The sequence below is a fragment of the Phoca vitulina genome, unplaced genomic scaffold (assembly GCF_004348235.1).
Source record: "Phoca vitulina isolate PV1807 unplaced genomic scaffold, GSC_HSeal_1.0 scaffold7, whole genome shotgun sequence".
NCBI classification, from domain to species: domain Eukaryota; kingdom Metazoa; phylum Chordata; class Mammalia; order Carnivora; family Phocidae; genus Phoca; species Phoca vitulina.
In genome coordinates, this window is record NW_022589710.1 from 32,701,363 (window position 1) to 32,723,684 (window position 22,322).

The following is a 22,322-nucleotide window of genomic DNA, read 5'->3' on the forward strand; positions in this document are numbered from 1 at the left end:
CTATAACCATTAAAGAAATTGAATTTTTAATTTAAAATCTCCTAAAAAAGAAAGAATCTAGATTCCGATGCTCTGGTTTCTTTATATTTAGATTCATCCATGTTGTTGCATGTATCAATAGATCATTCCTTTTTGTTGCTGAGTAATACTCCATTATGTGGAATATTCCACATTTTGTTTATTTCATTCATCTGTTGTGGACATTTGGGTTTTTTACAGTTTGGCACTATTATGTAAAAGCTTTTATGAACATTCATTTACAAGTCCTTGTATGGACATATGTTTTCATTTCTCTTGGGAACATACCTAGGACTAGAATGGCTGGATCATATGGTAGGTGCATGTTTAACTTTTAAGAAATTGCCGAACTGTTTTTCAAATCAGTTGTATAGATTATTTTACATTCCCGCCAGCAGTATCTGTATATAAACTATGAATTTCATTTGTATAAACCCTAGAAAATGCAAACAAATCTATAGTAACAGAAAGTACATCATTGGTTGCCTGGGCCGGGGTAGGCAGGGCAAGTAATTACAAGGGGCACAAAGGAACTTTGGGGACTGATGAATATGTTTGCTCTATTGTCTAATGGTTTCACAAGTGTGACCATATGTCAAAACATATCAAATTGTATACTTTAAATATGTGCAGAGCACAGTACATCAACTATACTTCAGTGTTAAAATAATAATAGGTGTTAAAAATAATAGGATATTTATTTTGTTTACTTAGTAGGATATGTTATTTAGCCTTGGAATAACAGATTGTGACTGAAGTCTCATGTGCCTTACTGGTGCACCCAGTAGTTGAACAGACTAAGCCTAAAGCCATAGCTTCTCCTGCTAACTCTTCTAACCATCTCACCAGCTGTCACCTTGCACAACCCCATCTCTGCCTCACTTTCAGCATTGATAGAATGAGCACACCATTTCCTTCCTATTTCCAAGGGCCGTTTGAGATAATGGTTAGGAAATGAGAGGTCAGGGCAAAATGATAAACTTTTTAAAAACTCAGTATGTGAACACTTGGTTTCACAGCTCTTGACTATTTTTGACAAAATGAACTTTGACAGAAAGCTGCCTTTCCATCTTGGGTTGCTCACAAAAAAGATCAAGGAAGAGGGAGTTTATACACATAAAAGTATATGATTGTACATGTCATAGAAAAACACCATACGGGTGAGTTTTTAAAGATCACTTTATTTATGCCTCTTCTACCCTTCATTGGCAGGAGTAATTGAGCAAACTAAACTCATTTTTCCTTCATCCTCAAACCACGCTAATTTCAGTCTCTAGGAGTTTTCATTCATGACATTCTGGAAGGCTGGCATACTCTCAACAAACCCTAAACACTGGCAAGCACAATGACAAGGTCTAGAGATTTTGTGACAAAACAAAACTGACCTGCACTCCAATCTCTTGAAACCTTTGTCTAAATTCCACCCTTTCAAGGCTCAGTGCAAATCATCTTCTCCACAAAGGATTTCCACACTATTCTATATGCTACGGAGGGGTTTCCATAGTACAGTGGTTAGCATATTCACCTCGCACTATTCTATATTCAAATCTCTCCCTTTTCTGAATTATTTGTGCTGACAGTCTATACCATGCCACATGACAATGCTATTTTGTAGCATTCTAGAATTGTTCCAACAATTCACCTTTTTGATTTTTACCCCAGGTGCAGTGTATTCAATTAGTCATAATGCCCATTTTCATCACTGGTTGTGCAAGAGCCCTCTTGTGTATTTTATTTTATCCCCATACTGCACCCTCTTTATTCCGTTGCTGCTGTACCCCATGGTCTACCTCTGTCACCTACCCCCTTTTGTAAGGATAGCCACCCGAGGGCCTCCAACTTACCAAACAACTATTCCAGTTCTCTTATGTACGTTGACTATAGCTAAACTAACTGCTTATAAAACAGGAACATGTTTTTCTTCTGTTACACCCCTCTTGACAGTAGACAGGCAAGGAGTATTTGCTGGTTTTCTGTTGTGGCCTATGTATGTTTTCTACTGTCAAGTGGTAAAGATTAAAGTAATACTACTAGTGGGGCGCCTGGGTGGCTCAGTCGTTAAGCATCTGCCTTCGGTTCAGGTCATGATCCCGGGGTCCTGGGATCAAGCCCCGCATCGGGCTCCCTGCTCTACGGGAAGCCTGCTTCTCCCTCTCCCACTCCCTCTGCTTGTGTTCCCTCTCTCGCTGTGTCTCTCTCTGTCAAATAAATAAATACAATCTTAAAATAATATACTAGTAAAAAAAAGTAAAATTAATAACTAGAGTAAAGCGTTGTCAATGGGGTCTTCCTGAGCTGAGTTTAATCCTGGCTTTACCCCTTACTAGCTCTGTGACTTTGGGAAAGTAATACCTACTTGCTTTGAGCATCTCTTTCTTCCTCTATAAAGATGGATAATACCACATACCTTAGTGGGCTATTACGAGGAATAAATAAATTAACTCACACAAAGCACCTTAGTACAGCAAACGGCATATGACTGGTCTAATAATGGCTGCTATGAGCCCTACCTACTGCTTCAAATTATAGTCATTTGTACCTGTCAGCTCTTCTAAGAGTGTGAGTACCTCAGGGGCGCCTGGGTGCCTCAGTCATTAAGCGTCTGCCTTCAGCTCAGGTCATGATCCCAGGGTCCTGGGATCGAGCCCCGCATCGGGCTCCTTGCTCAGCGGGAAGCCTGCTTCTCCCTCTCCCACTCCCCCTGCTTGTGTTCCCTCTCTTGCTGTCTCTCTCTCTGTCAAATAAATAAATAAAATCTTTAAAAAAAAAAAAAAAGGAAAAAGAGTGTGAGTACCTCAGGGGCAGGTCCATTTCAGATACTTCTTTATTATCTGCTCATTATTCTGCACTCTGCTTCGTGTAATGTTCCATACATTTATGTTTACTATAATCCTTTGGTTAGCATTCTACTAACCTAGATTTTAAGAATATATGCTAGAGTATTTCAAAATGCTTTCTTGCAGGAGGGGAGGTGGGTGGGGGGAAGGGGTAACTGGGTGATGGGCATTAAGGAGGGCACTTGATGTAATTAGCACTGGGTGTTATATGCAACTGATGAATCACTAAACTCTCCCTCTGAAATTAATTTAAAAAAATACAAAAAATGCTTTTTTTATCCAAGAATGCAGTATGTGTTAATATCTTTATTGCAAGATTCATGGCAATCTTTTATTAATTATTACATGTTGAAAGAAAAGTTGTATCTACTGCAAAGTAAAATCAGAAGTTAGTCTTCAGTGTATAAGAAGATTGCTGTTTTCATTTCTACCTCCAGTGGCTTAAAAAATACAAGTACTCCTCCTTCAGTCATGTTTTGTCTTCCAGGTTTTAAAGTAAGAGATATCTGCATCCTGTAATAAAGTGACAGTAACATGAATCAGACCCTCCTTATAGTTACCCTAGTTTTTTTTTTTCCTACAAATTCCTTCTGTTTTCAGGAGCTATATCATGATTCACCGTTAAGAATCCTTATAAAACCTGGGCAAATGCTTAAATTAGAATAAAAGTCATAGCCAGAATTCTAGATCTACACAAAAATATCTCTGTAGGACTCAGCATCATTATGTCCCTCTATCAGATAAAAATATCATTGATTAGCATCTGCCCACAGCATTTCTTAAATGCTGACATTTCTACTATTACTCTTCTGGACCAGCATATTATGCCTATAATAAATACAAAGAATTGGGGCACTGGGTAGCTCAGTCAGTTAAGCCTCCAACTCTTGATTTCAGCTCAGGTTATGATCTCAGGGTTGTGAGATCGAGCCCCACATTGGGGCCACATTCAGCAGGGGTCTGCTTGAGATTCTCTCCCTTTTTTCTCTCAAAAATAATAGTAATAATAAAAAAATAAATCCTTAGAAAAACAAAATAAATAAATACAAAGAATAGGTCAGGGTATTTAGAATTGAAGTATCTGACAGATAACTCTAAAATGATTTGTGAACTTCTAGTACATTGCTTAAAGCGTAAACCAAGGCAACTCGATAATCCTTAAGATGTGACATTTCATTTGGGAAGATACGCATTTACCACTTCTAAGAATGTGCACTAAGACAAAATAATAAATAACACAATTCGGTGCAGCTCTTGTTCTTGATCCTGAAAAATAATATATATTCATAAAAACAAAGTTCCAGATATAATGTTCCTCGCCTAAACAACAGAAATAAATTCAAGTATTATCAATAAGTACATTTAGCTTGATAAGCTATACTGGCATTATCTTAACGTAGATGCCTTATAAGTAAATTTCAATGAGGAGATGGAGATTTTTATATATATATATAATTGAAAATAATGGAAGAAAAAAAGCAGGGAGGAGAAAACGGAGTAAAAAAATTGAAGAACAATTTTTTCAGTTCATATGGTTTTGCGTAAAGAATGAGGTATTTTATCTCAGAAATGTTCTTGGGAAATGAAAGGATGCCCAGTTTATCATAAAAAAGTTATTAGCAATAAGACCATGTAATAAGCGGGGGCACCTGGGTGGCTTGGTTGGTTAAGCATCTGCCTTTGGCTCAGGTCATGATCTCAAGGTCCTGGAATCAAGCCCCACATCGGGCTCCTTGCTCAGTGGGGAGCCTGCTTCTCCTCTCCCTCTGTCCCTCCCCTCTGCTCATGCTCTCTCTCTCAAATAAATAAAATCTTTAAGAAAAAAAAAGACCATGTAATAAGCAATATATTAAAGATAGTAGTTGGAAGAGAAGGGCCATCATTTTAGGAAAAACTAGATGTAATCAAATGCTTGATTTACTGAGTAATGTTTATATTTTACAGTTAGATAATCTATAAACAAAACAAAATAACGTTTGTGGACATTCCAAAAAGCACTACTGCTATAGTGGCACCGGAACTCTAGCCCCTGGTCTCCTCTTTCCTTGGACCCAATCATTTCTAGAATGTATTCTCTCTCCGCCCTCTTGCTGAACTCTTTCATCTTTATCTGTTAGCTAAATATCCTGCTACCATCCAAACAAAAGCATTAAGAGCTAATAATTAACAAGCATAACACTCCAAGACATGTCTTTTTTTTTTTTTTTTTAAAGATTTTATTTATTTATTTGACAGAGAGACACAGCGAGAGAGGGAACACAAGCAGGGGGAGTGGGAGAGGGAGAAGCAGGCTTCCCACTGAGCAGGGAGCCCGATGCGGGGCTCAATCCCAGGACCCTGGGATCATGACCTGAGCCGAAGGCAGACGCTTAACAACTGAGCCACCCAGGCGCCCCACTCCAAGACATGTCTTAAGAGTTTTCCATATACTCACTCACTCCCCATGACAATCCTATGACTAAGTGCATCATTAATCTCCATTTTGTAGATGGGGAGATTGACTTACAGAGAAAAATTTGCCTGAGATTGAGGGATGAGGTCACAGGATAGAGCTGGGATTTCAACTCAGGGAACCTGGTACGAGGCTCCATACTCTTAACCAGGACGCTATGTCACCTCCCTAGTATGGAGCCCTTTCCTTCTCAACTCTTATCCATCACTGGACACAATACCACTCTATCAGCTATCCTCTGAGTTTAAAATTCAGATGTAAATCTTTGATGAAGCTCTACCTTTGGAACCATCCCACACTACTACATCCCAACATTACCAAAACACATATAAATCGTCCACATTGCAACTTGGTAGCCAATGAATAGCCTCCTTCAGGATTTTTCAAGCTTGGGACTTGTTTAGTGCATCATGTTAGTTTTATAACCTTTAAGTCTCTTTAATCATTTTGGTTGTTTGCTTTTTTTTACAGATTCATTTCATTGTCCTGCAAAAACTGGGAACAAATTAAGTGACTAACAAATTGTGGATTGCTTAAATAGTGGTAGGTTATATAATGATACATATAGTATGCTTCCACTGAATAATTCTCTTTATAGATCAATCCCTGCTACCTTATTTCTAAAAGAAGGTAGTAGTCATTGAAAAAATACTTTAACAATAAAAACCATCCACAGAAATGGCCTTTCTTTGCATTATCATATCCATAATTTTTGGCTTTAACTCATTACATTTTCTGTGATCTTTATACATTACAGATGGTCACAATTTTCTCAGAAATAGCTCATAATATTCCTCACTTTTCTGTAAGAATGAGTGCCAAAAGAATGAATAATCACTGTATTTTTTCAGACATGGGCTTTTGGCACATATCATATGTGCACAGTGCTTCCAGAATGAGGCCAAAGGAACCAGCACTACACAGAGAATGTGCATGAGTTTTAACAGCATGGTAAGTCTTTGACAGAGTTAAGCATGGGGCTGAGATAAACCTCGTCCTGGGGAGAAATGGGAGGGGAGGCCAGGTATCAACCCAAGTTCCTACCATACCAGGTAGGAACTTGTGGTGAAAAGCAGGGGAAAAAGAGTATTTTGACCCATACACTGATCAATCAGGAAGTGCAGAACAGAAAATGGCAATCCTTGATTTGATTTTACCTTGGAGAAACTTCTTTCTCCAAGACCAGTGGTAATTTATAGTAAACCAACAGATATGCACGGGGAACACAATTCTTTTTATCTCTTTTGTATTTACATCATGAGGTTGGTGGAGGGTTAGTAAGACAAGTTTTCAAGTACTAGAAGATTTCATACTTTCCTACAAGACTGATATATATTAAGAAGTGCATAAATGGGTCTTACCAAACCATTCTTAAAGTTCTCAATTCTTCTCTTCCCTAATTTGTTGGTTAGCCACCAGGCCCAGGTTGGCATATATTGCCAAAAATATGTTATTAACAAAAAAGGGTGATCCGAGATCCAAACTTCTTTCAGATCATTGGCCATGCTGATTAACATCAGCCGCACACAACGACTGGTCGCCATCTTGTGGGACTGGACTGTATCGACGCCAACAGTCTAAGGAAATGTTAAAAAAAGAATTAAGTGAATGCTGAGTATTTATCCAAGTAATTTAACAGAACTTTTAAGCTGGAAAGGACGTAGAGGTCATCTAGTGGAGTGACCTTTCAGTGGGACCTCATGACCCTTTATATCCCCATAGCTACTAATGGGTGTCTATAAGCTATTTGTAGTATTTCCAAAAGCCTAAGAGAAATCATACACTTACCAGATAAGATTGTGCAGGCTCAACAAAAGATGAAGGTTCTTTGCTTTTTCCTTAGATCACCTTTAATGTATTTACTGATAATTATATGTCATTTTAGCAATAAAAGTTTTTAAACAAATTACTAATCCATTTAGCAAGAGAAGTTCTAGAAGATGTAGACTCCATGGGGATAAAATGGAGGAAGAAGATAAAAGCAGTTTCTGGTAGTGAACAAATCTGGTACTGCTCATCTAGTTAACCCCCTACCATTCTACAAATAAATAAACAGGCCCAGAAAGGTAGTGACTCGGCTGTGCTCACACAGATCATTAGCAGTAAACAGTTCTGCAGTCCAAGTCACCTGATTCCTAGAATAGCACGCTCATTCTGTTTTACCCTAGAGCCTCCACAGAAAATGTGAAAATATAAATGGTATCTGTAAACTTTTACATACAAGCAGAAATAGATTTATGTCTCAGTAGAAATCGATCCTCATGGAGAAGAAGGAAAATTTCATGGTCTTTAGGGGGATTTGGGATGATTGAGTGAGACTGGATTCTTCACAAGACATTTGTCATCCACTGGGTAACTCATTATGTGTAACCCATGAGCTGAGGGAAGCACAGGCCTGTGCTTAGCATAGGTGAAGCTAACCTAAAATTATCTCAGTTCGGCAAGGCTTTTCCTAAGCTCCTTCACCATAGCCCCTCTTGAAAATCCCAGTAAGATTTAAAGTACTAAAATTCAGCCACACAGAACCTTTCAATGTTGCTATAATTTGTGAATTGACAAAAGCTGGGCTTTAAGAATACTGACAGCCCACATAATAGTGGATTCCTTATAACCAGTATCTTCTCAATTTCTTTAGCCTTTATTAAAACTGAATGCCAAAGCACCGTCAGCTAACCTTAACAGTGTTCACAGTGCCATGAGGTAAGTTTTGTAAATAATTCATAACATGGTAACATGTTAGTCTAACATGTTAGAAAAAATTCTAAACCCTGAGACATAGTGATACAATACCAATATATAACTACTAAGGCATTCAAACTATTCTCAAACTAGACATTTTTACCTTTTGGACTTCTTCAGTTAGGGAATTCTTCACAATATTTGATTGCACAGGTCCTGGACAAATGTTAGAAATTACTATACCTGGGTATGTAGCAAGTTCAGCTCGGAGGCAATTAAAAAAACCCTAATGGAAAAAAAAAAAAAAAAGGCAACAAATAAAATTAAATACACATATCTCATATTTGCTCTTAGCATGAAATTACTTTTCTTCAACTTTTTATGGGGGACAAAAGTGGCACATAATCAAAATATGTTTTGAAATGCCAAGTAAAGGATGGGAAATATAACTGGGCAAGCTTATTAAACATGTTTAACTGTAAGACTGGGGGCAATCTAGAACAGGCATCTTCAGGCATCCTCATCTTCTGGTAGGAAGAGTTCACCCCTTTTGGCAGTGGTGGCTCAGCTCATGCCATCAGTGATTTTTTTATGGTAGGTGCTGGACAAGTGGAAAACTCTCCCTGGAGATTATTCCGACACACCCTCCTCACACCAGTCCCCAGGTCCCCACTCCAAAAGAGGTGCGTGTTCTCCACTGAGAATCACTGAGGTTGGGCCTCTCTTATCCCTCCGAGTGGTCTAAAGTGCCAGTGCTGACACCAGAGGGAGCGAGAGGGGTTAGTAATACTTAATGGAAATTATCAGAGAGGAAGAATTCAATGTTTTCTATTTATATTACTATTTTAACAGACAATTCATTTCAGCAAACATTTATTTTTAGGGTTAGCAAGAGACTGCATGGCTGGTTAAAAAAAAATAATACGACTGCTTACTTGATGGCTTTTGTAAAAACAAGCTAAACCTTCTAGACTTAAAGATATTGGCCATTTCTAAACCAAATAGGGAATAAACATCTACTTCCCCCTCATCTCTTTTCTAAATTAGGAAATGTTCCAAGACTACATTGGTATAAGCTGAGTTAACCACTGAAGAGTCTAAATAGCTAACCCAGAGTGTGTTCATTCATGGTCCAACACTAAACAGTTACCAGCTCCTAATGCTGACCACTAATAAACAGGGGCGGTGAGGGTTCACGCCATCAGAGATTAATAAAGTGGCTGACTCAGATGGACAGGAAAAAAGGCTTTGTAAATTCAAGAACTCTCATACCCTTAACCTTTTGCCTCTCTATAACAAAAGAGGATGAGGACACCATGAAAGCCAATCCATCAGATGCTAATACATCTCCTTGTCTGAAATCACATCTGGTATAGAGTGTGAACTTTTCAATGATAAACAAATTCACTCTAGAGCTTGTTGGGAATCAGGGAAGAAGTGTTCTTCGAAAAGTGCTTCCTGGTCCCAGGGTTCAGCTACTGGTTTAACTAACTGGAGTCTCAACCTGCCATGTTGTATCAGAGGATCAAATCCAGTAATAAAACGTGAGTCCTGGAAGGCAGGCCAGATAACTCAGGTTGTGTTTTACTGAAAGCACTCTGCATGTCATGAGAAACTTGGCTGCCTTCCCTCACCTGCCTGCCTGAGACGTGCCCAACTGCTCTGCAGGAAGTGACTACTACCGCAGCACCACATATGGGGACATCATCAGTGTCGCATCCGGTTCACCACTCTGCAACTGTCTGCTCTCCCCAGCAGAAAGAGGATACCCTAAAGAACCAGCTTCAGATCTTCATGAAACTGAGCACCATTCAGCTGTTCCATCTCATTATCCCAACGGTACAATATTCTACTCACACTGACCTTCAACAGCATTAATTATAAATTATGTGTCTCCTATTGGCCTTAGGATCTAATCTGTTCCATGTTACAGTTTAATAATATTTCTTCATATCTACTCTTAAGCCAACATTAAAACTTCATTTCTTTTCAATATTTACATCTAGTAACTTATGCAACCCAAATCAAGCATTTCTCCTAGCCTCTGCCATGACTAGCTTTTCTTCTTTCAGTGAAGCCACGGTCAACAGAGTCAAGCCTAGTCCCAGTAAGGATATGAAGCCCAGGGCTACTCATCCAGTGGGGAGCTCCTATTTCTGACATGCATATATATTTAGACCAGGTAAAACAAATACCAACCACAATGGGGAAGGAAAAAGAAGCCACAGAATGAGAACGACAAGTACAACCTCAAGTGTGTGTGGAAGAAGTGAGGGGTAGATCCCAAATTTGCCATGAAGATATGGTAGAGATGAGGATAAGGGTGACAGGCTGACTAGACTAAACACTTCTTGAGGGTAGGGACCGTTTCTTATCTTTATACCCCCAAGATCTGTTGCAGGGCATGGCGTGGCACAGTGTAGATACTCAATACATGTTTGCTAAATTAGGAAGAGGCCTGTGAGATTCAAGTCTTTTTTAGCATCTTCTGGGGATGTCCTCTACCAAAGGTCTCCTTGGGTCTCTTTTGCTGTCTCCCTACATCACTGCCCAGTTCCCATGACCTCTGGCAGTGATGGTCATATCCCCCATATACATATTTAGATCAGTACCATCAGAGTTGAGTTTGAGCAGCCTTACCCGCAGAGCATGTTTGCTGGCACAATATCCACTAGAAAGGGGCGCAGATAAGATACCCAGGAGGCTATTCACAATAACAATCTTTCCTTGCTTCCTCTCAATCATGTGAGGCAGAACACACATTGTCAAGGACACTGTCCCTAAGTAGTTAAGTTCTATTAGCTCCTTGAAGACATCCAGGCTGGTGTCCATGCACAGAGAACGCTGGGATCTTCCAGCATTGTTGACCAGAATGTCGATCTAGTTAAAAAAATCAGAAAAGGGGCACTTTGGGGATGACTTGTAAATGGATTGATGCAATTCTTAGGGATGGTTGGTTTTATCATTAACTTGAAAAAATTCAATGGAATGGTGAATTTCCAGAAGTGAATTTCAGCAATAAAGAGAGAAAATGAAAACCAGAATTCACCTGTGGAATTAATTTCCCATCTTAAGTGACTTTTTTTAAGTGTCACAAAAATAAAAGAGACAGTGAATTTTTACCTTCTTTTGTTCCACATCGAGTAATTAGTACTTGTTAAGGTATGGAAAGTGCGAACTACATAACGCCAAGAATTCGAGTATAAGAGACTCGTGGGCACTGATCTCACTACACGGACCCATTTACCTAAAGCCCTTTCAGTGATCGCACAAAGATGGGAATCTCTTTTGTGGCTGTGTCAAAGCAAGACTTATTGATTCAAAATGGCTCCTTACTTTACCAAACTCCTGGAGAACCACTTTGGTAGCTGCTTCGTGGGAACTTCTATCAGTCAGGTCAAGCGGCAAAACTAGTATATCTTTTTCTTTTAAATTGCCATTCTCTAGATAAAGACATTTAAAAATTAGTGTAGAAGTCATGAGATAGTTCAATCAGGCTTCTCGCTACTTGCATTAAGTTTAACACCCACCCTACAACTGGACTTGGCAACAAACTCATTTCTGGGGGGCCTTGTGGAAGAATTTCTCTCAGTGACCGAGAGCACTGGTGGTAATGAGGCAACATCTTATCAGACAAAATGCTGGCTGGGTCCACAGGAAGAAGGATGGCTCTCTTCAGCGTGAATATATACAATCTAACATTGGAATAGACTCTAAAAGAAATCAAGATTATGCTACAAGCTAAAAAAAAAAAAGCAGAAATTTTAGAGCTATTTCTTTAGAAGAACAGAGGAACATTTGTCTTATGATAGGTGCACAAAATATAGTTGCTCTTTTACACACATTAAAAAATAAAAACAATTTATGCCTTATACTAGTAAAACATTCAGAGTTCCCCGTCACATGACACATAGAAGCTTCCTTCCAGAGAAAAGGATTCCAGGAAGCAAACAAGCAAAAGGACACAATCCTGAAATTCCCAATCAAGAAACACGTGGAGCTAGACTGGCCCTTTCTATTAGTGTTCATCAAAAGAATAAGGCTCTAACCTTGAAATACAACAAGTAATGCCAATACGAAAAACAAGCAAGGAGAGAAAATAAAAGAGGTAGAAAGGTTTTACAGGCAAAGTCTAAACTGTGAAACATGAACTGTCTTAAAGAGATGGAAATGCTTGCACCAATGATCGGACAGAAGAAAGGAAAACAATCGGCCTCACTCCAGCCAAGAAATGCTGACATGGTTCGTTTCTGCCAGTACAGGACTTGCAAGTCTCCACAGCTGGAGGAACAACTACCAGAGGGAGTGTCCCCATGCAAAACACAAGAGGCCTCTGTACGCGATGTCCTGAAAGAGGCCTTCTGGCCTTGGCTGCGGACTCCTCTTTTTTGGGTGGTTAATGTTTAAAGAATGACAGGTAGAGAGATGACCAAAAAAATGGTCTGCTTGAAAATGCAAAATTATCTCATTTTAGGTACTAAATGTCCCATGAGAAATAATCACTTTATTACTTAGGACTGCTTTCATGTGAACATTAACTACACCAAAACCCAGGCCAAAAAAATTAAAAATTAGCATTGTTGCTCTAATATGAATATGAATATTACCTCAAGCTGCATTTTAAAACCTAATTCAATTCCCATTCTTTAATTTTTATAACAAAAATTTTATAGCATCCCATATGACTTTAATATCTGACATGTTAGCAAAATGAAGGATAATTAAACTTCTATGGTTACATACATGTATGCCATAACAACCAAACTGTTCTTTCTCTAAGACAAAAATATAAGATACGTGGTCACTGAAAACCCACCAGCATTTGAAAGAATTGGTGGTCACTCCCTAATACCAAGAGTCAGTGCAAAAGAAAAGTAGAAAGGCACACATGGATCAAGGGAGCAGAATAGAACATCCAGAAATAAACCCACAATTATATGGTCAATTACTCTTTTACAAAGCAGGAAAGAATGCCCAATGGGAAAAAGACAACAATCTTCAACAAATGGTGTGGGGAAAACTGGACAGGGACATGAAAAGAATGAAACCTGGACTACTTTCTTAGACCATACACAAAAATAAATTCAAAATGGATTAAAGACTTAAATGTGAGACAGGAAACCATCAAAATCCTAGAAGGGAGGGGTGCCTGGGTGGCTTAGTTGGCTAAGCATCCAACCCTTGATCTCAGCTCAGGTCTTGATCTCAGGGTCGCTTGAGTTCAAGCCCCATGCTGGGCTCCAGACTGGGCATGCAGCCTACTTAAAAAGGAGAAAAAAAAAAATCCTAGAAAGGAACACAGGCAGGACCTTCTTTGACATTAGCTGTAGTAACTTCTTCCTAGCTATGTCTCCTGAGGCAAGGGAAACAAAAGCTATTGGGCCTACGTCAAAATAAAAAGCTTCTGCACAGCCAAGGAAACAATCAACAAAACTAAAAGGCAACGTACTGGATGGGAGAAGATATTTGCAAATGACATTTCTAGTAAAAGCCTAGTATCCAAAATATATAAACAACTTACAAAAACTCAACCCCCCCAAAAACAACCCAATTTAAAAATGGGCAGAATTTGCTATGACGTGGGTGGAGCTAGAGTATTACGCTAAGTGAAGTCAGTCAGAGAGGGACAAATACCACATGATTTCACTCATATGTGGAATTTAAGAAACAAAACAATTTTAGTATATGTGCTGCTGAAGCGAGCACTAAGAAACAGGTATAGGGAAAAAAGAGAGAGAGGCAAACCAAGAAGCAGAATTTTAACTATAGAGAACAAACTGACGGCTACCAGAGGTGAGGTGAGGGGGGCGGGGGGAGTTGAATAGGTGATGGGGATTAAGGAGGGCACGTTTTGTGATGAGCTCCAGGTGTTATATATAAGTGTTGAATCAGTAAATTATACACCTGAAACTGATAATACATTGCATGTTAACTGGAGTTTAAATAAAAACCTAAAAAAAATGGGCAGAAAAAGATGAACAGACATTTCTCCAAAGAAAACATTCAGATAGCCAACAGACACATGAAAAGATGCTCATCATCACTTATCATGAGGGAAATGCAAATCAAAACTACAATGAGATATCACCTCACACCTGTCAGAATGGCTAAAATCAACAACACAAGAAACAACACATATTGGTGAGGACGTGGAGAAAAAAGGATACTCGTGCACTGTTGGGAATGCAAACTGGTGCAACCATTGTGGAAAACAGTGTGAAGGTTCCTCAAAAAGTTAAAAATAGAACTACCTTCAATCCAGTAATTGCACTACTGGGTATTTAACCAAAGAATACAAAAACACTAATTCAAAGGGATACATGCACCCCTATGTTTATAGCAGCATTATTTACAATAGCTAATATATGGAAGCAACCTGTGTCCAGTGATTAATGAATGGATCAAGAAGATGTGAGATATATATATATATATGTGTGTGTGTGTGTATATATATATATATATATATCTAGCTCAGCCATTAATGGAATACTACTCAGCCGTTAAAAAGAATGAAATCTTGCCATTTGCAATGACATGGATAGAGCTAGAGAGTATAATGCTAAGCGAGATAAGTCAGTCAGAGAAAGACAAATACCACATTTCACTCATATGTGGAATTTAAGAAATAAACAAGCAAAGGGAAAAAATAGAGAGAGAAAGACAAATCAGGAAACAGACTCTTAACTCTAGACAACAAACTAAAGGTTACCAGAGAGGAGGTGGCTGGGGGAGGGGCTGAAATAGGGGATGGGATTAAGGAGTACACTCATCCTGATGAGCACCGGGGAATGTATGGAAGCGTTGAACCACTATATTGTACACCTGAAACTAATATGACACTGTATGTTAACTAGCTGGAAATAAAACTAAAACTTAAAAAAAAAAAAAAAAAGTGAATTAGAAAAGCATCAGAAAAAGAGAAGAATAAGCCAAGGGCAGCTAATGAAGAGATGCCCAAAGGAAGAGGATTTGGATCTGAGCGCTTGGAACATTTGAAACCAGAGTGGACTGCCTGGGAAAATCCCACGCTTCCCTCTAAAATTCTCAAAATTGTATTTGAATTTGGATTCTGGTTTATTTCTAGGAAGCACTGCGGCCATTTTAGATTTACTCACCAAGGCACCTTGTTTTCACCCTTTCCAGCTCCTGCACTCTTCTGGCTGACAGCACAAGGGAGACTCCCAGTTTAGACAGCTGGCAAGCCAGCTCCTCGCCGATCCCACTCGATGCTCCAGTCACCCATACCACCATATCAGTCAGCTCCCATTCTAGTGGGAAACAAGTGTGGAGTGAGCAGGAAATAAGCTATGGATTACACCCATAATTAAAGATTACCAAAAAGATAGTCTTAAACCATACCACTAAATATGAAGACATCATGTGTAGAGTTTAAAATTTGCAGTATCTTAGGGCGCCTGGGTGGCTCAGTTGGTTAAGCGACTGCCTTCAGCTCAGGTCATGATCCTGGAGTCCCGGGATCGAGTCCCGCATCGGGCTCCCTGCTCAGCGGGGAGTCTGCTTCTCCCTCTGACCCTCCCCCCTCTCATGCTGTCTCTCATTCTCTCTCTCTCAAATAAATAAATAAAATCTAAAAAAAAAAAAAAAAAAAAAAAAATTTGCAATATCTTATATTTATGGCCTTGATTCTGGTGATGCTCACACATATACTTAACTCAAACTCACTGAGTTGTATACATTAAATATGTACAGTTTTTTTAACATGCTAATCATAGCTCAATAAAGTGATTTAAAATTTTTTTAATTAAATATCCTCAGAAACACCTCCTACCTAATTTTTTTTTTAAAGCGCGAATAAAAGGATGCCTGGGTGGCTCAGTCGGTTAAGCATCTGACTTCGGCTCAGGTCATGATCCCAGGGTCCTGGGATGGAGCCCTGCATCGGGCTGCCTGCTCAACTCTCTCCCTCAGCCCCTCTCCCCAGCCCCTGCTCTCGCTCTCTCTCTCAAATAGATAAATAAAATCTTAAAAACAAAACAAAACAAAAAAACTGTAAAAATGTTACAACACTAAAGCAATGAGGAGTGATTGGTTCTCCTTTTCTCCAATGAAAAACTCACTTGCACTACAAGACATGATCGCCACCGTCTATCTGAATTCCTAGAGAGTCACTGTGGTACAACACTCCTGTGTGCTTTCTTTATTAAAATATGTGTTATTCATCAAAAACAGTAGGGGCCCCTGGGTAGCTCAGTTGAACATCTGACTTCGGCTCAGGTCATAATCTCAGGGTCCTGGCATCAAGCCCCACATCAGGCTCCTCTTGCCCCCTGCTCATGAGGAGTCGGCTTGTCACTCCAGCCCTACCCCTGCTCGTGCTTACTCTCTCTCTCTCTCAAATAAGTAAATAAAATCTTTAAAAAAAAAAAAAAACAGTAAAAAAGGAATCACAACACACATTTCCGATTTGAGATCATAAAAATTAAAATTGGGAAATCAGTTTACCGTTTTAGTCAAACCATTCTAAAACCTAACTGTCGGGGGTAACAGTATGAGCTCTGGAGACTGCCAGGGTTCAAATCCTGGCTCCATCACACACAGCAAGGAAATGCCCCCCTGGGAAAACTTGGTGCCTTAACGTTCCACAACTGGAAAATTGGGTTAATAATAAAACCTCCCTCATAGCACTGTTGAGAAAAATGAGTTAAAATAAGTATCCAGAGCAGTGTCTGACACATACTCAGTGCTCAAGAAAATGTCAACTACTTATTGCTAAAAGTGTTTAACAAATAGACTTTTCAGCAGCAACACACAGAATATTCACCCACTAACTTGTGTGTTCTAATTTCTCCAGCCAGGGGCAATGGGGTTCCTAACTGTAATGGCTTAATACTTTTTATTACTTCCTACGTGCTTAAACACATTATCTCATTAGAACCCTCCCAAGAAACTTAGGAAATAAGAATTATCTTAATTTTATAAAAAAAGGAAACAGGATTACAGGCATTAATTTACCGAACTAGACTATAAATCCCCTTAAGGCTGGGACCCTATCTGCCTTGTTCACTGTCCAGTGCCTAGCACAGAGACCAGAATATAGAAAGAACTCCATCAGTAACTGTTGAGTAAGCACCCACAACCCTAGCAGAGCTGGGATATAAGCCCAGGTACATCTAGCTCCAAAGCCACACTCTGACCACTAGCCTATGGTGCCCACATTTTAATATGATCAATCTTTTAAAACCCAACTATTTCTTAGCCATTCAAGAAAATACAACTTGTCTTCAGGAAAGAGGTTTCATGTAAATATCTGAACTAAGGTGGGAAACATCCCAAATACTGCTTCTAGGCTACAATGCCTTCCTATCATATGATGTACTTCTATGGAAATGCACAACAGAGGACTCCCATCAGGAAGAGCAGAATGTATATTCAGATAATCACGTATTCACTCATCGACAGCTCATTGTTCCAAAGTTCTGCAATACTCAGACTACAGAGTGAATATAATTGTTTGTAACTATTTACTAACTAGTATACAGCTCACAAAAATTTCTTCACGTTTACACCACTAAGCAAATATGACTTAAAACCAACGATGAAGGGGTGCCTGGGTGGCTCAGTCGTTAAGCGTCTGCCTTAGGCTTAGGTCATGATCCCAGATCCTCTCATCTCTTGTTTCTCTAAGGCTAAATAAACACCTCCAATGTCTGTGACCTTCCCTCATATGACATGGCTTAAGGTTTCCTCACTCTTTGGCTCACACCCCTCTGCACAAACTCTAGCTGGCCAATGCTTCTGCTGAAGAGAACTGGCCAGAGAAGGATCCAGGACTCCGGTGGGGTCTGGACAATGGCTGCCTCGGCCACTGGGGTGTCCCAGGGTCCAGCACAGAGGCCGACACATACGAGCAGCCATTCAGAAGACATCGGTTGTGGACTGCCATGTTTGCTTCACACACTACATGCCTCCCAGGCTTGCCAAATCTTTTCTGGCAGTCATTTCAGAGTCCACTCACACGGAGGTTACTGCCAACTAAAACCCGAGTTTTCCTCTGGTGTGCTGTTGCTGGAGTCTTCCTCCTCTGGACTTGTGCCATGGACTTTTCTGGATCTATGTACAGTATCTAAAGTTAGTCGCCCTTCAATTTCACCATGTGATATATATCCTTAGAAACACATAGAATTTCTCTAGAAGGATACATAAAAGGTGGGAAATGTTGGTTGCCTCCAGAGAGGCGTACTTGGTGGCTGGGGGCAGCTTTTCACCACATATCCTTTTGTGTCATTGAGTTTTGTAGCATGTGAGTATATTGTCTATTTTCTAAGGTGACAAAAATAATAAACCTATGGAGAAGACAAGGAGGATTTACTTATTTATAAAATATATATATTTTTTACCTTAATAGAGTCTGCCCGTCTTTCCAGTCTAAACTGTTCTGGGAACCTGAGTGTATCTCCATGTGGCTTTAACTTTGTTTTATTATCACCCTCCCAACCCCCAGTGGTCTTTCTAGTGATTTTTTCCCTAAAAATTCCCCCAAGAAATTTTAACACCAGATATACTGTATATCCATTTATGTGCTGCATATATATATATGTATATCTGTGCTTTATACATAAAAAAAGAGTTCTAGAAAGCTTACTCTACAGTCAATGCAGGTTTAAGAATGACTAAATTTAAAAATTAAAACTTAAATTAAAATTGAAAAGCCATTACCATTTAACTTTATAACTGTTTTGGGGGAATAACTTTTAATGTAATTTATTTACTTAGATAAATGATAAGGTATCAAATTAGTATACAAATTAGCCTATTCTAGAAGTTCATAATAATAGCAATGTAATTAAATGTATCTTAAAATCCTTCAAAACTATTTTTCCAGCAAAACACTGAAAAGATTAAATGAATTTCTTAAGAACTATTTTTATTTTTTGCTTGATATGTGATAATAACTTTAACTAGCTGTGAGACACTGTCAACATTTTTCCTCTTCAGCACTTGACATAACTAATGGACCGAATAACTTTTGCAGAATTAAATTTAAAAAAAACGATTTTTAGGTAATCTCAAGTCCAAGTTAACACAAAAGCACTCAGGATCAACCGGAAATATCCACAAAGTAGCCACAAGGCAGCCATCAGACAAAAGAAGGACTGATCCAGAGAAGGTCTGACAATCTCAGCCATCTATTTGCCATAGTTTTGTAGTGTTGACCTTGCAGAGGTGTATTTTCCACCAACTCAATAATGTCAGCACTCCAGATGTTATCCCCCAGAAAATGCAACGAGACAAATCAAATATTAAGGAATAAGATTTTGTGCAGTAGGGTTGAGCTTTGGAGGGATACAAAACACTGTACCATCTAAGATTTTTCTTTGGTCCTCAAGACCAGTTTTGACACCCTTGGGAGCCATACGGCTGCCCTGCCTCCCAGGCCCGTTTGGAAAGCGGAGTCTATCTTCTCCACTGCTAGCTATCACTTCCAAGTAAACTTCCTCACATGCTTTGGGTATTTTCACACAGGAAACTAGGTCCAGGGAAACCCCACTTCCCCTAGCGCTTATGGATCCAAAGCCTAGCTCTGGGTAGGTCATTTAATGTCTGCACACTGGTTCCCTATCGGGCAAATAAGATTAACAACGCCTACTTGGTAAGTCTCTGTAAAGGCTAGAGGTCGTGTCACATCGCTTGAGCACAAAGAATGTGTTTAGGAAACGACCACCAAATTTTAACCAGGGTACCGATGAACGTGGGAGAGGCAGAATGCCCCTCAGTATGCCAGTAATGATCTCGCCCCAGGCAAAATCCAGTTCTTTCTAGGGTGATACTTTTATCCCAGGACGTGAGTAGGGGGGCTAAGTCTGGGCACTCCTTTTATTTCACCACTCGGGAAGAGGGAACAACTTCTGGAAGTAAATAAACCGGGCTCCAGTTCTGAAAAGGAGGCTTCCTTACAGACTCAGGGGACGGGCACTGTTTGTCCAAGTGGTGTCCTCCGTGGACGCAGCAGCAGAACCCCTGGGAGGCAGGGTAAGAGTCCCGAGGGCGCCCCGCCCATTCCAGCGCCCTCCTAGTTTGGCGAGCGGGCAAGTCCTCCGCTGACCCCACCAGAGACCAAGGAGCAGGACAGCCTCCTTGGCCCCGGCTTTTTCCTCCCCGACAGGGAGCCCCAGCGAAAGGCGCGGAAGTCCCACGCCACCCGGAGGGATGCGGCGACAGCGGGGACGGCCGCACGGAGCCCGGCCTCCCCCTCAGGAGGCGCGGCTGCCGATCCTCACCTGGGCGTCGCCCCTGCCACTCGGCCCACAGCAGGGTCAGGTCGCCATCCGCCCGCAGGAAGCGCAGCAGCTGCACCACGAGCGCGAGGAGCACGCACAGCACCAGCAGCCACAGCAGCAACTCCCAGCTCATCGCAGCCGCGCGCGCCCGGCTCCGCGGGGGGAAAAGCTGACCGCGTCGCAGCCGCGTAGCAGCGCGCAGCACTCAGCGCGGCCACCTCCCCCAAGGCCGGAGAGCCTCCCGGCCCCGGCTCCGCCCAGATAGTGGGCAGGCGGGAGGGGCGGCCCGGGCGCGCCCAGTTTCGCACCGCCCCCCTCAACCCCGCCCTCCACCACCCGGCGGCGGGAGCCGCGCCCTGGGCTGCGCGGAGGATGTTGGGAATCCCCGCACGCCGCGCGCAGTGTCCAGAACCCCGCAACTGTTGCGCTCTCTTCGCCTGCGTCTGCGCCTACTGAAGGGTTGCTGTAGGGACAGAAGGCATGGAGGACTTTAAGACTCGCGGGACTCCTGTTAGTACAGTAGCCACAAGGCTTGTCACGTCAAGAACAATTCTTTTAACAGTTGTTTTGAGGGCATATAGTTTCAAGGCTCGGGTTGTGTCAAAAGGAAGAGCACAGATACTCCGACCTATGATCGCGTTCTTTCCTTCTTTAAATGAAGGGAACAAACTATCAATTTTCCACCCACGCCATGCTCTCACCCACACCCACACCCAGTGAACCCCGACTGAGTTAGCACCTTGTTTTAGATTTGGAAAGCAGTTGTAAAAGACACTTGCCTGGTTCCTGGACGGGAAAGTGCAGTTTCAGTCCAGATGGTCCATGAGTACCAGCTTGAGGAGCAGGATTGGAGACCTGAGCCCAGCTGGTGCGCCCTCAGCAACCTGAGTAAATTATTTATCTTTAGGTACCCACAAAGAATAGGGAGGTTTAAATAAGAAGATGCCTGTGAAGGGCACAGTAGCTCATACACAGTAATTATATTCATTCTTTTATAATTATGAGAATTGTCATTTTTAATTGTTATTTATTGTTTCCTTTATAATGATCACTTCTTAGAGCCCAACCTGAAAGACAGGGACTTTGTTCATAAACTTCTATATTCTGGGCCTATAGAATTACCCTTGCACGGAGAGCAGTAAGACTGTTTCAGTTGTGATGCATCAGGTACTGTTGTGATATGGGTCTGGTTCTCCAAGGAAGACCTACACTAGCTAAACTTTGATTTTGACCGATTGTTTACCTCAATTGCAACTTGGTATAATACTGCTCAAGAGTTGCCCTCTTTGGTTTGTGACCTTTGCAATAGGGGTTTTCTTTTTCTGATGATAAATGACTTTTAAACTATGGTGCTTAAAGATACCACACTGAGTCTCATTCCATTGATAAAATTCCAAGAGTTTCCTCTGAGCCTGTTTCTGTAAAATTTGAGGATTGAATTAGATTTAGTGTCCCAAGACAGACCATACCATGGATGTGTACCTGGCTTCTCCATCAGAAACTCCAGCTCTGGGGAGGGTAAAAGGGGAACAGAGCTGTTTTTATGGAGAACTGGGACTAATACACAAACTATAATAAAACCACAGGGTCGTTTCTCTTCACTAGCGATTCTTGCACTGGAAAATGAAAACAGTTGAAAATGAAAACACTATAAATTTCAACATCATGAATTTCCTTTTACCTGAATAGAAGCATACTTTATTTTGGAATTTAATTATATGTTTAAAGAATCAGTCACTATGATCAGAAAAACAACTGTTATAGCAAATATCTTTGGAGTGCCTAATTGTCCTCATTTGTTCCATTCAGTGAGAAAAAGCCAGCCTCAGAATCTGCTCCCTTTGGTGAAGATACTCAGCAAGTTCTTGTCACAGTAGCATCCGTCAGGATTGCCTCTTCAAAACTGGATCCAAAGTGTGCAAAGCAAAGAAAAGATGAATAAATGAAGGGATTCCCCAGAGGCCCATGGGGCACAATAGGCAGAACAGTGGAGCCCCGGCCTCTCCTGGATTCGTCCGTTCAGGAATGGACAGAATATCAACCATTTATAGAAGTCCAAACGTTTTACAAAGTGGATTCAAATATAAGCTACATTAT

General features: G+C 40.6%; 1 protein-coding gene across 1 annotated transcript; it reads right to left on the minus strand.

Annotated features, from left to right (window-relative positions):
* Nucleotides 1–3,148: 3,148 nt before the first annotated feature.
* Nucleotides 3,149–20,582, minus strand: DHRS7 (dehydrogenase/reductase 7). The gene is made up of 7 exons (XM_032405234.1): nucleotides 20,226–20,582; nucleotides 15,102–15,254; nucleotides 11,323–11,429; nucleotides 10,627–10,866; nucleotides 8,150–8,272; nucleotides 6,669–6,884; nucleotides 3,149–3,368 (listed from the first exon to the last, which is right to left on the minus strand). The coding sequence occupies exons 1-7, from the start codon at nucleotides 20,356–20,358 to the stop codon at nucleotides 3,321–3,323; spliced, it is 1,020 nt and encodes a 339-aa protein (XP_032261125.1). The 5' UTR covers nucleotides 20,359–20,582; the 3' UTR covers nucleotides 3,149–3,320.
* Nucleotides 20,583–22,322: the final 1,740 nt, after the last annotated feature.

Excerpts from the sequence above, each read along its gene's own strand:
- DHRS7 (XM_032405234.1), bottom strand. The coding sequence starts at position 20,358 with ATGAGCTGGGAGTTGCTGCTGTGGCTGCTGGTGCTGTGCGTGCTCCTC. Across the intron at positions 10,867-11,322 it reads TTCTCCAGGAGTTTGGTAAA|ATCGACATTCTGGTCAACAA; the intron begins GTAAGGAGCCAT and ends TTTTTTAACTAG. Across the intron at positions 3,369-6,668 it reads AGAACTTTAAGAATGGTTTG|GATGCAGATATCTCTTACTT; the intron begins GTAAGACCCATT and ends ACTTTATTACAG.